The sequence below is a fragment of the Schistocerca gregaria genome, chromosome 7 (genome assembly GCF_023897955.1).
Source record: "Schistocerca gregaria isolate iqSchGreg1 chromosome 7, iqSchGreg1.2, whole genome shotgun sequence".
In the NCBI taxonomy this organism is placed as follows: Eukaryota; Metazoa; Arthropoda; class Insecta; order Orthoptera; family Acrididae; genus Schistocerca; species Schistocerca gregaria.
In genome coordinates this window covers 106646242-106659085 of record NC_064926.1, presented here as the reverse complement: position 1 = coordinate 106659085, position 12844 = coordinate 106646242, and the positions used below count along the sequence as shown (strand labels likewise).

Below are 12844 nucleotides of genomic sequence, written 5' to 3'. Positions count from 1 at the left end.
TCCACAGCAAGCTCCTATGTGTTTCAGAATTTTATTGATGTCAAGAATAAATTTCTTTTATTTCCGTCAATGTTCACAAAGTATTTGGTCCTTAGACTACCATACCGGTTTCTGTCAGCAATGACCATCTTCAGATCTGTTTTATAACATGCCCTTATATAATAAAGCCATAGTGGTGTCATCAGAAAATAAGCTTATCATCATCATTGTGTATATTTTGTGACAATGCCACTATATACACTCCTGGAAACGGAAAAAAGAACACATTGACACCGGTGTGTCAGACCCACCATACTTGCTCCAGACACAGGGCTGTACAAGCATTGATCACACGCACGGCACAGCGGACACACCAGGAACCGTGGTGTTGGCCGTCGAATGGCGCTAGCTGCGCAGCATTTGTGCACTGTCGCCATCAGTGTCAGCCAGTTTGCCGTGGCATACGGAGCTCCATCACAGTCTTTAACACTGGTAGCATGCCGTGACAGCATGGACGTGAACCATATGTGCAGTTGACGGACTTTGAGCGAGGGCGTATAGTGGGCATGCGGGAGGCCGGGTGGACATACTGCCAAATTGCTCAACACGTGGGGCATGAGGTCTCCACAGTACATCGATGTTGTCGCCAGTGGTCGGCGGAAGGTGCACATGCCCGTCGACCTGGGACCGGACCGCAGCGACGCACGGATGCACGCCAAGACCGTAGGATCCTACACAGTGCCGTAGGGGACCGCACCGCCACTTCCCAGCAAATTAGGGACACTGTTGCTCCTGGGGTATCGGCGAGGACCATTCGCAACTGTCTCCATGAAGCTGGGCTACGGTCCCGCACACCGTTAGGCCGTCTTCCGCTCACGCCCCAACATCGTGCAGCCCGCCTCCAGTGGTGTCGCGACAGGCGTGAATGGAGGGACGAATGGAGACGTGTCGTCTTCAGCGATGAGAGTTGCTTCTGCCTTGGTGCCAATGATGGTCGTATGCGTGTTTGGTGCCGTGCAGGTGAGCGCCACAATCAGGACTGCATACGACCAAGGCACACAGGACCAACACCCGGCATCATGGTGTGGGGAGCGATCTCCTAGACTGGCCGTACACCTCTGGTGATTGTCGAGGGGACACTGAATAGTGCTCGGTACATCCAAACCGTCATCGAACCCATCGTTCTACCATTCCGAGACCGGCAAGGGAACTTGCTGTTCCAACAGTACAATGCACGTCCGCATGTATCCCGTGCCACCCAACGTGCTCTAGAAGGTGTAAGTCAACTACCCTGGCCAGCAAGATCTCCGGATCTGTCCCCCATTGAGCATGTTTGAGACTGGATGAAGCGTCGTCTCACGTGGTCTGCACGTCCAGCACGAACGCTGGTCCAACTGAGGCGCCAGGTGGAAATGGCATGACAAGCCGTTCCACAGGACTACATCCAGCATCTCTACGATCGTCTCCATGGAAGAATAGCAGCCTGCATTGCTGTGAAAGATGGATATACACTGTACTAGTGCCGACATTGTGCATGCTCTGTTGCCTGTGTCTATGTGCCTGTGGTTCTGTCAGTGTGATCATGTGATGTATCTGACCCCAGGAATGTGTCAATAATGTTTCCCCTTCCTGGGACAATGAATTCATGGTGTTCTTATTTCAATTTCCAGGAGTGTATTTACTATATTAGGACATGTTATAAAATAGATCTGAAGATAGTCATTGCTGACTGAAACCAGTAATCTAAGGACTACATGTTTTGAGATCATTGACAGAAATAAAAGAAGTTTATTCTACAACTCCTATATCTCTGTTTTAATCAATGTCCATGCGGCAGCTTGTGTACGTTGTCCATCTCACGTAGTATGTGCGTCATCACAACTGATTTCTCCACCTGTCCACATCCAGCAGCTCTACGATCGTCTCCATGGAAGAATAGCAGCCTGCATTGCTGTGAAAGATGGATATACACTGTACTAGTGCCGACATTGTGCATGCTCTGTTGCCTGTGTCTATGTGCCTGTGGTTCTGTCAGTGTGATCATGTGATGTATCTGACCCCAGGAATGTGTCAATAATGTTTCCCCTTCCTGGGACAATGAATTCATGGTGTTCTTATTTCAATTTCCAGGAGTGTATTTACTATATTAGGACATGTTATAAAATAGATCTGAAGATAGTCATTGCTGACTGAAACCAGTAATCTAAGGACTACATGTTTTGAGATCATTGACAGAAATAAAAGAAGTTTATTCTACAACTCCTATATCTCTGTTTTAATCAATGTCCATGCGGCAGCTTGTGTACGTTGTCCATCTCACGTAGTATGTGCGTCATCACAACTGATTTCTCCACCTGTCCGAGTCTGCAATACCATCCACATTTGATGATCCTGATATTGATGAATTGTTAGGTTTCATGAGACTTCATAAAGAGCTGGTGCCGTGTTCTCTCCTGGCTGTTTGTGGGGGCCATACCAGCGACATGGCGAGTTTTGTAGTTTATAGCAGGCGTACAGATCTGCCAAGCACATTTTGACATCTTTTTGCTTCACATGTAACTATAACAAGCCTTGATTTTGATTGACACTACTTCTAAATGATCATAGGATGTTCCTGGGTATGATGCTACACAGGAGAATGGAGACATCCCCAGCCCCGTGAAGTATCCACCATCAACAAATAAGATTCATCCATGGCTCTCATCCATGGTGAACTACACTCAACCAATCAAATTCCAGGGATTTTATGTTGCTGAGGGTAAGAGATTAAACTTATTGCATATCATTAACATTTATCTTTTCTCTGAATACTACAGTCAAAATAATCATCATCAGCAACAATATTAAGTGTGAAACCATCACCGGTTTGTTACACACTCAGTATTTAACTCCGTCCATCTTTTCTTTGGCTAACAAATCTTACTTCTTCCTTGTTTTGAGATATAGTTCTGAGGAGACTTTGGTGTTCTTCTTTCTTTCATTCAATCTTGCAGTCTGGCCTCAGGAGCCAAAGACAGTGGGCATGTGTGTGTGTGTGTGTGTGTGTGTGTGTGTGTGTGTGTGTGTGTGAGGGTGCGCGCGCATGTGTGCATATTACCTTTCTGGCATTCTTGTTATTTACTACTTCCATAAGTTTGTGTACTTGACAATTTCTTTCTTGAATAAATGTGTTTAATTACTTTCTTACGTTTTAATTTCTCTCCCTGTGAAGTAGTGTGAGACCACCTGTCACTTTCATGATCTTCATCTCTGTGCCTTCTATCCTGTTGTTTGTCTATACAACAATTTTCGTAGTGTCATTACTTTATATAGGTTAGATAATGCATTTCTTCTGCTAATTTTAAAATGATGTTTGACTGTGCCACATAGCTACTGGAATTTCTGCAGTTTTCTAGACAAATCATCATTCATTGTGTAAGTCAAGTTTGTTAACTTGCTCTGTTATTTCACTATTAATGACTGTTTTGGCCCTAAATGGTTAACATCCTCCAAATGCCATTACATTTATTTTTAAAAAACTGTCCAAAGTCAGTCTCCATATCACTTTTCTTTATTTGTTGAAATAAAGAAAAGTGATCTGAAGACCGCATTTGGTCAGTTTGTATAAGTAACAATTGCAGACAAACTGTCAGAATCATTTGCTTCTTCTTGTGGCAGAATGGTTGAATGGGAAGGAAGAGGGCCGAGTGAAGAGGACTGGTGATATTTAGGAAAAGGGCTAGAGTTTGGAAAAATCACCCACAACCCTGGGTCAGGGGAGACTTACCAGACAGAATGAGAAAGAAAGACTAATCACTGGGGCTGCACAGGTGAGATTTGAAAACCTTATATCTTAAAGGTGGAAGATAGGGTAATATGCAAGACATAGATTACTGCTAAAACATCATGCATAAATTAATGAGAGCAAAAAGCTATGAGTGTCATATGTGATAAAAGTGACAGAGGGACAACAAAAAATAGTATACTCTTACCTACCTGCTGTTCTGCATGGATGTCAAGAATCTCATCTGTTTGTGTGAGAATGTTGCATAGATGATGCAGCACATCCAACTTAAGTTGGGAAAGACTATCCCACTACTTGGGAGGCCACAATTTGGCCCCTTTCAAAAACACCCCATTGACTGTAAGAGGCAAGAGTGTCTCTGTGGCATGGTTGCCTGCTAGTTTCACATATTTGCACCACACTGAGTCTTTTTATTTATTTATTTACACATCAAGTTCCGTAGGACCAAATTGAGGACCAAATCTCTAAGGTCATGGAATGTGTCAGTACATGATATACAACATAAATGTAATAACAAATAAAAATAAAATGTTTATGATCCCGAAAAAGTCAATCCGTAATTTTAAGTTAACACAGTCAACAATACAACAAGAATCAGCTTAATTTGTAAAGGAACTCCTCGACAGAATAAGAGCAGTGACCCATGAGGGAAATTTTGAATTCGAGTGGTAGCTTATTGAAAATGGATGCAACAGTGTACTGCAAACCTTTCTGCACAAGAGTTAAGGAAGTCCGATTCAAATGCAGGTTTGATTTCTGCCAAGTATTAACTGAATGAAAGCTGCTTATTCTTGGGAATAAGCTAATATTGTTAACAACAAAAGACAGTAAGGAATACACATATTGAGAGTCCAATGTCAAAATGCCCAGACTTGTGAAAAGGGGTTGACAAGAGGTTAGTGAACTTACACCACTTATTGCCCAAACCGCCCATTTCTGAGACAAAAATATGTTTTTAGAATTGAAACATTTACCCCAAAATATAATACCATACAGCATAAGTGAATGAAAATAAGCAAAGTAGACTAATTTTCATGTCAAACAATCACTCACTTCAGATACCATACGACATAAGCGAATGAAAATAAGCAAAGTAGACTAATGTGCTGCTCACTATCCTTCCCACCCCTCCCACAGTGGTATTCCGCCATCCACTGAATCTACACAGTATACTGGTTGATCCTTATACAACCCATGCTTCAACCCCTTACCTCATGGCTCATACCCCTGTAATAGACCTAAATACAAGACCTGTCCCTTATGTCCTCCCACCACCACCACCACCTATTCTGATCCGGTCACTAACATCACTTATCCCATCAAAGGCAGGGCTACCTGTGAAACCACTCAGGTGAACTGCAGGCTAAGCTGCAACCACTATGCTGCATTCTATGTAGGCATGATGACCAACAAGCTATCTCTCCACATCAATGGCGACAGTCAAACTGTGGCCAAGAAACAAATGGGACACCCTGTTTCTGAACATGATGGCAAAAATGATATCCTTCATTCCAATAACTGCTTCACAGCTTGTGCCGTATGGATCCTTCCAACTATCACCAGATTTTCTGAATTGTGCAGGTGGGAACTTTCCCTGCAATACATCTTATGTTCCCGTAACCCTCGTGGCCTCAACCTTTGTTAGTCACTGTTCTCACCCATCCAGCCCCTTCCCTGTTCCCATTCCAACACTACACAGCTGTCATTCCACCATCACACCCAGTCTTTTTATTTCTCTTCTTTTCCACTACTTCCCCCGTCCCCCTCCCCACCTCTCCCCTACCCATCATCTAACCGGCAGCACTTCCCTGTTTGCCACTCCCACCATACTGCCGTACTGTGCTTCCCTCTCCCTGCTCCAGGCTTATCCTTACCCCACCCAGTCGCCATTGCCATTGTTCACTGGTGCCGCTGCCCACATTGGTTTCAGTTGCATGAGACTGCAGTCGTGTGTGTGTGTGTGTGTGTGTGTGTGTGTGTGTGTGTGTGTGTGTGTGTGTGTGTGTGTGTGTGTGTTGTTGTTGATAAAGGCCTTAATGGCTGAAATCTTTAATTGTGAGAGACTTTTTGTGTTGTCTATCTATGACTCAACATCTCTCCTACATTATTAGCACCAATTTTTCTTCTCATAATATTGATAGAACTGTTACATACATCAGTTGTACAAAAATTGAGATATGTTTTGAATGGACATGTAACTGAGTGAAATTAACTTTATATCTGAATCTTACTGTTGAAAATTGAATGTTCATTTTGTGAACAAACGAGAAACTTCCCCCCATTCCCCCCCCCCCCCCCTCCCCCAAACACACACACACAATCTGTTAGAGAAGAGACGGCTGGAGAGGCAGTTCTTGGTGGCGGAGCTGTGATCTACATCTACATCTACATTTATACTCCGCAAGCCACCCAACGGTGTGTGGCGGAGGGCACTTTACGTGCCACTGTCATTACCTCTCTTTCCTGTTCCAGTCTCGTATGGTTCGCGGGAAGAACGACTGTCTGAATGCTTCTGTGTGCGCTCTAAACTCTCTAATTTTACATTCGTGATCTCCTCGGGAGTTATAAGTAGGGGGAAGCAATATATTCGATACCTCATCCAGAAACGCACCCTCTCGAAACCTTGCTATCACGGTTACCAAATAACCCTGTGACGAAACGCGCCGCTCTTCTTTGGATCTTCTCTATCTCCTCCGTCAACCCGATCTGGTACGGATTCCACACTGATGAGCAATACTCAAGTATAGGTCGAACGAGTGTTTTGTAAGCCACCTCCTTTGTTGATGGACTACATTTTCGACGGACTCTCCCAATGAATCTCAACCTGGTACCCACCTTACCAACAATTAATTTTATATGATCATTACACTTCAAATCGTTCCGCACACATACTCCCAGATATTTTACAGAAGTAACTGCTACCAGTGTTTGTTCCGCTATCATATAATCATACAATAAAGGATCCTTCTTTCTATGTATTCGCAATACATTACATTTGTCTATGTTAAGGGTCAGTTGCCACTCCCTGCACCAAGTGCCTGTCCGCTGCAGATCTTCCTGCATTTCGCTACAAATTTCTAATGCTGCAACTTCTCTGTATACTACAGCATCATCCGCAAAAAGCTGCATGGAACTTCCGACACTATCTACTAGGTCATTTATATATATTGTGAAAAGCAATGGTCCCATAACACTCCTCTGTAGCACACCAGAGGTTACTTTAACGTCTGTAGACGAGTCTCCATTGATAACAACATGCTGTGTTCTGTTTGCTAAAAACTCTTCAATCTAGCCACACAGCTGGTCTGATATTCCATAGGCTCTTACTTTGTTTATCAGGCGACAGTGTAGAACTGTATCGAACGCCTTCCGGAAGTCGAGAAAAATAGCATCTACCTGGGAGCCTGTATCTAATATTTTCTGGGTCTCACGCACAAATAAAGCGAGTTGGGTCTCACACGATCACTGTTTCTGGAATCCATGTTGATTCCTACAGAGTAGATTCTGGGTTTGCAAAAACGACATGATACTTGAGCAAAAAACATGTTCTAAAATTCTACACCAGATCTACGTCAGAGAGATAGGTCTATAGTTTTGCACATCTGCTCGATGACCCTTCTTGAAGACTGGGACCACCTGTGCTCTTTTCCAATCATTTGGAAACTTCCATTCCTCTAGAGACTTGCGGTACACGGCTGTTAGAAGGGGGGCAAGTTCTTTCGCTTACTCTGTGTAGAATCGAATTGGTATCCCATCAGGTCCAGTGGACTTTCCTCTGTTGAGTGATTCCAGTTGCTTTTCTATTCCTTGGACACTTATTTCGATGTCAGCCATTTTTTTGTTTGTGCGAGGATTTAGAGAAGGAACTGCAACGCGGTCTTCCTCTGTGAAACAGCTTTGGAAAAAGGAATTTAGTATTTCAGCTTTACGCGTGTCATCCTCTGTTTCAATGCCATCATCATCCCGGAGTGTCTGGATATGCTGTTTCGAGCCACTTACTGATTTAACGTAAGACCAGAACTTCCTAGGATTTTCTGTCAAGTCGGTATATAGAATTTTACTTTTGAATTCACTGAACACTTCACGCACAGCCATCCTTACGCTAACTTTGACATCGTTTAGCTTCTGTTTGTCTGAGAGGTTTCAGCTGCGTTTAAACTTGGAGTGAAGCTCTCTTTGCTTTTGCAGTAGTTTCCTAACTTTGTTGTTGTACCACGGTGGGTTTTTCCCGGCCCTCACAGTTTTATTCGGCATGTACCTGTCTAAAAGGCATTTTATGATTGCCTTGAACTTTTTCCATAAACACTCAACATTGTCAGTGTCGGAACAGAAATTTTCGTGTTGATCTGTTAGGTAGTCTGAAATCTGCCTTCTATTACTCTTGCTAAACAGATAAACCTTCCTCCCTTTTTTCATATTCCTATTAACTTCCATATTCAGGGATGCTGCAACGGCCTTATGATCACTGATTCCCTGTTCTGCACATACAGAGTCGAAAAGTTGAGGTCTGTTTGTTATCAGTAGGTCCAAGATGTTATCTCCACAAGTCGGTTCTCTGTTTAATTGCTCGAGGTAATTTTCGGATAGTGCACTCAGTGTAATGTCACTCGATTCTCTGTCCCTACCACCCGTCCTAAACATCTGAGTGTCCCAGTGTATATCTGGTAAATTGAAATCTCCACCTAAGACTATAACATGCTGAGGAAATTTATGTGAAATGTATTCCAAATTTTCTCTCAGTTGTTCTGCCACTAATGCTGCTGAGTCGGGGGGTCAGTAAAAGGAGCCAATTACTAACCTAGTTCAGTTGTTGAGTGTAACCTCCACCCATAATAATTCACCTTATTCAATATTAATTCAGCCGGTGTAAATTCTGTTGACATGTGCAGTAAGTTGTTTACAGTACTCTCGAATACATGCAAATAATCAACCCAACTGTTTTTCCAATGCCCATATTATTGACAGTGCTTCTGTTTTAGTGGTGGATAAGCTCTTTCACAGTTGCTTAAGATCCTACTAGCAAATGCTATTGTATGGAATGTTGTGTGCCCTTCAATTTTCCTGACTTGGAATAGGCATGCGCCCAAAACAATATTTGATGCATTTGTCATTCATCCAAATTCCACATTCATGTCAGGATGATACAGTAATTGTGCATATACCAAAGATTCTTTGAGTTTCTCAAAGTCTCTCTGACATTCTCTGGTCCATTGCCAGTGTGCATTTTTCCTCAGTAAATTCAATAAATGTTCTGAATTCAAGAATTGGTCAGATACAAATCTGTGGAAAAATGATGCTAGGCCCATAAAACTTTTCTACAGTCCCTTTGTACATGGCATTAGGAAATTCTTTATTACACTGATCTTCTTCACCTGTGGTAAAATACTCTTTTCATCAATAAAATTTTCTAAAAATTTAATCCAATTCAAACCGAAGTGATATTTGTGCAAGTTAGCTGTGATTCCTGATTCTTCAAATTTTGTGAGAAATCTTTCCAAAGTTTTAATATGATTATCCCATGTCATCGACGAACTAAGTTAGGTTGCTTCTAAGTTCAAGTCCCAGGATATAATCTAAAGCTTCAATAAAGACTCCTGCACATGTGTTGAGTCTGAAGGGCAAAACTTTAAATTGATAACTTAGTACAGCATAAATGAATGCAGTGTACTTCCTCGAGCTTTCATGCAGTTTTATTTGCCAGTTCAAGCCACACAAGTCATTGAATTAATTCGCCGATATTTTCCGGATGTGTCTGCATTGGTATTATTATGGTATTGATTACAGGTCCATCCAGTACAAGATAAACTTTTCCTCCCAATTTGGGAACTACCAAAAGAGGGCTACAATATGGACTTGTGCAAGATTCAATCATATCCCAATTTAACATTGTTTGTATCTCTTGATCTACAGCTGCTCATAGCCTCCACTGGACAGGGTAATAACTTTGGCAATATGTATTGTGTGGTTTGATGTCTAATTTACATACATAGCCACTTATCATGCTAGGTCTTTCATTAAATACATTGATAAATGTAGACAATAATCTGTTAAGTTGATCTGTCTGTTGAGAACTCAGCTGGAGCAATTTGTTAATTTTTTGTTGTAAATGATTTAATAACACATTTACATCTGTTACTTTTTTCTCTTCTAGACACATGCTCGATTCATAGCTTCTTACCAGCTGTATGCAAGCTCCCTCACAATGCTTCCCATGTATATTTTCTGTCTGCAAAAGTACCTCAACATCTCGTGCTTCATTCTCCATTCTCAAAATACCACATGTAAAATCTATGTTTGTGTGTGTTTTCCCTAAAAAAATGCAGCCCTAGGGTGCAGTCCACAATCAATTGTTCAGCAATTAGAAATGTGCCCTTATAGGCTCAATTCCCCAAATAAACAGTTGTAAGTGGTTGCCTCCTAACGAGCTTGTTCTTGGATACAAAAGCACCTGTGAGTTTGCAATTATTAACTGAATATACTGGAAACTTTGCTTCCTGGCTCAATTTGTCTAACAAACTGGCTGAAATCGCATTTGCTGTTGCACTTGTGTCCTGAATGATCTTTACTTCATTATTTTCAATTCTGCCCTTAACTGCTGATACCAGAGACAGCCTTTCGTCAACTTTACACCTTGTCTGCTCTGAGAGTAATTCATCTCTTAATAAATGGCCATTGTCGTATCATTGCATAGCCAAGTTACTATCACTGCCCCTCCAATTCTTTTCAACCATAACACTGCAGCTGGTGCAGGTCTTTAGGCGTTTCCCTGATTTGTGTTGGTATTCCTGTTTATATCTTTGTGCACTTCTGTTATTACAGGTATGTTCTGATGCCAGTCTGTCACATTGGCAATCAATGGTACATTCATACTTGGTTCTTGTACGTTTACTTGGTTATTGTTCCAGGTTTGATTTCCACTGTTGTGTCTTATATAACCCGGGTGATATCTTCTGTCAGCTCTTCCGTTTCTACCTCGGATCTGCCTATAATTTGGCCCATAACCATATTGTCTTTGGTTATTTAAATTCATAATCATCTATGGTTGCACTCGCACCTCATTTGCTGTCACAGACTGCTAGCTGATCATTTGTCTAAAACCATTGACATTTTTGTATGTCGTTTATCCAGGTTTATGACATATGTGTCTAATGTTGACAAAAATTCTTCAGTGTCATGTTCCAGTATTATCTCTTATGGCGGTGGATAATTTTGATTTTAATATCTGGATGATATCGTCTTTGCTCATCAGATTATCCCAGTATTTTGCTTTGTTCAGATATTTTTCGAAATATTTACACAATCCTCCAGATGTCATTGTAAATGGTTCTGGGTTTAGTACTTCTTTCTTTAGGCTCTCTTTTGCACCCCATGAGCAATACTTCAACAGGAATGCTTGCTCAAACTCTTCATATGTAGCGCACATTTTTATGGCATCATGAACCCACATTTTGATTTCCCTGCTCATATAACCTGCTACATGCTGCATCTTTCAGTACTCTCTCCGAACTCTTAGTAACAAGTCAGTAAAACTCCTTATGTACAACACCAGATGTATTGTCTTCTTTTCTGGACAAAATGTTTGTAACTGATGGTATTTTAGTAGCTTTTCTTCACTACATGTATGTACTCCCTTTGTCATATGTTGCAGTTTGTCCAAAATTATGTGCTTGTTTTCTGCCGACTTCTTGAATGTAAGCAGAACTATTGTTACTTTTCTAGGCTGGTGGTGACATTTGCCCAAGGATTATTCAATACATCTTCCTGCCTGTTATTCATAGATGACGCTTGACGCAACGCCTTCAACTGATCTGATTTGTGTGAAAAGTCCCTTTTCCGACTATTAAGCTCTTCCGAAAATTTGTTTTGCATTGCTTTCATTCCTTTAGTTACTATTCCTTCGATCTGAGGGATGTTAATAGTACCAGAATTTATTCCTTCCTCTATTTTCTTCTCAATTACAGTGCTTACTGAAACTTCTTTGTCTTGTATCTACTGGTCAAATTTTGGTTCATAAGCAGCATGTTCCTTGTTGATTTTGTGTGCAATGAATTTCTCACACCCTGAAGCAATTGCAGTTACTACTGTCGACATATTATGTAATTTTTCGTCTACTGTTTGTTGTTTTTCAGTGACATCATTCATTTATTTTGTCATCTGTTGTATATCTTCATTCTCAAGTAGCTGTTCTTGCTTCTGTTTCACTTCAGCAACAGTTTTGTTCAAGTCTTGAACTTCCTTGGTAATTGTTTCATCCTTTATAGATAAAGATTGCATTTGTATGACAAGATCTTCTTGTTGAGTCTTTAAAATTTGAACTTCATTTGATACAGTCTTTAATTCTTCCTTTATTTGTTTCTTCATATTCTTCATCTGTGAAGATATCTCTTTTTGAGTTCTCTTTTATTAACTTCTTCCATGTTCTTCATATCTTGCACCATTAATTTTTGAAAATCTATAAGCATTCGGACAATAGTATCTTCCTCTGACCTCGTTGCTACATTTTTTGTTCACGTGAAGTGCCCACTTCACTCAGAAGTCTGTCCACAATTGTCGTATCTGACTGATCCGATGTTGCAGGTCTTGCATCACCAAGTTCAACTACCACATTCTGCGTTGATTCTGTCTCAAAATATTCTAAATTCTTTTGTTGTTCCATTTTGTAGCGGCTATCAGTTTTAACTATTACACATGCACACAAAAATTGAAAAGTGTACACCCTATATTTGCACGAAAGCACTAGACACCTTAGGTAAACTTTAGACACGCAAAATGCAGTAATCTCTTAACACCCAAATTACTCACTCTCACAATATGTTAGTAGAAATTTACAAATAAATAAATACTATTCTACTTCAAACTACTAGGAAATTATTATCCTCAACCAATGAAAGTCTGCAGTTCTACTAATTCCGTCAGTTTGAGATTGTTATAATGAGGCACAGAAAGAGAATCACCAAAGTTGTTTCTAGATCTTGCCTTTTGATGAGAAGTTATGCTGACAGGGCTCCGCATTCACAGAATATCATCTCTCTCCAACAGGAAATATTGGTAGGGGAGGACATGAAACAAATCACATATCTA

At 41.0% G+C, this 12844-nt stretch overlaps 1 protein-coding gene across 2 annotated transcripts in view; it reads left to right on the top strand.

Annotated features, from left to right (window-relative positions):
• The window catches only part of LOC126281662 (1-phosphatidylinositol 4,5-bisphosphate phosphodiesterase-like), a 465757-nt gene that overhangs the window by 294792 nt on the left and 158121 nt on the right, over nucleotides 1-12844 (top strand). For both annotated transcript variants that reach the window (XM_049980809.1, XM_049980810.1), the window contains exon 13: nucleotides 2587-2737. In XM_049980809.1, coding sequence (XP_049836766.1) covers nucleotides 2587-2737 — 151 coding nt within the window. The remainder of the gene's footprint in view (nucleotides 1-2586; nucleotides 2738-12844) is intronic.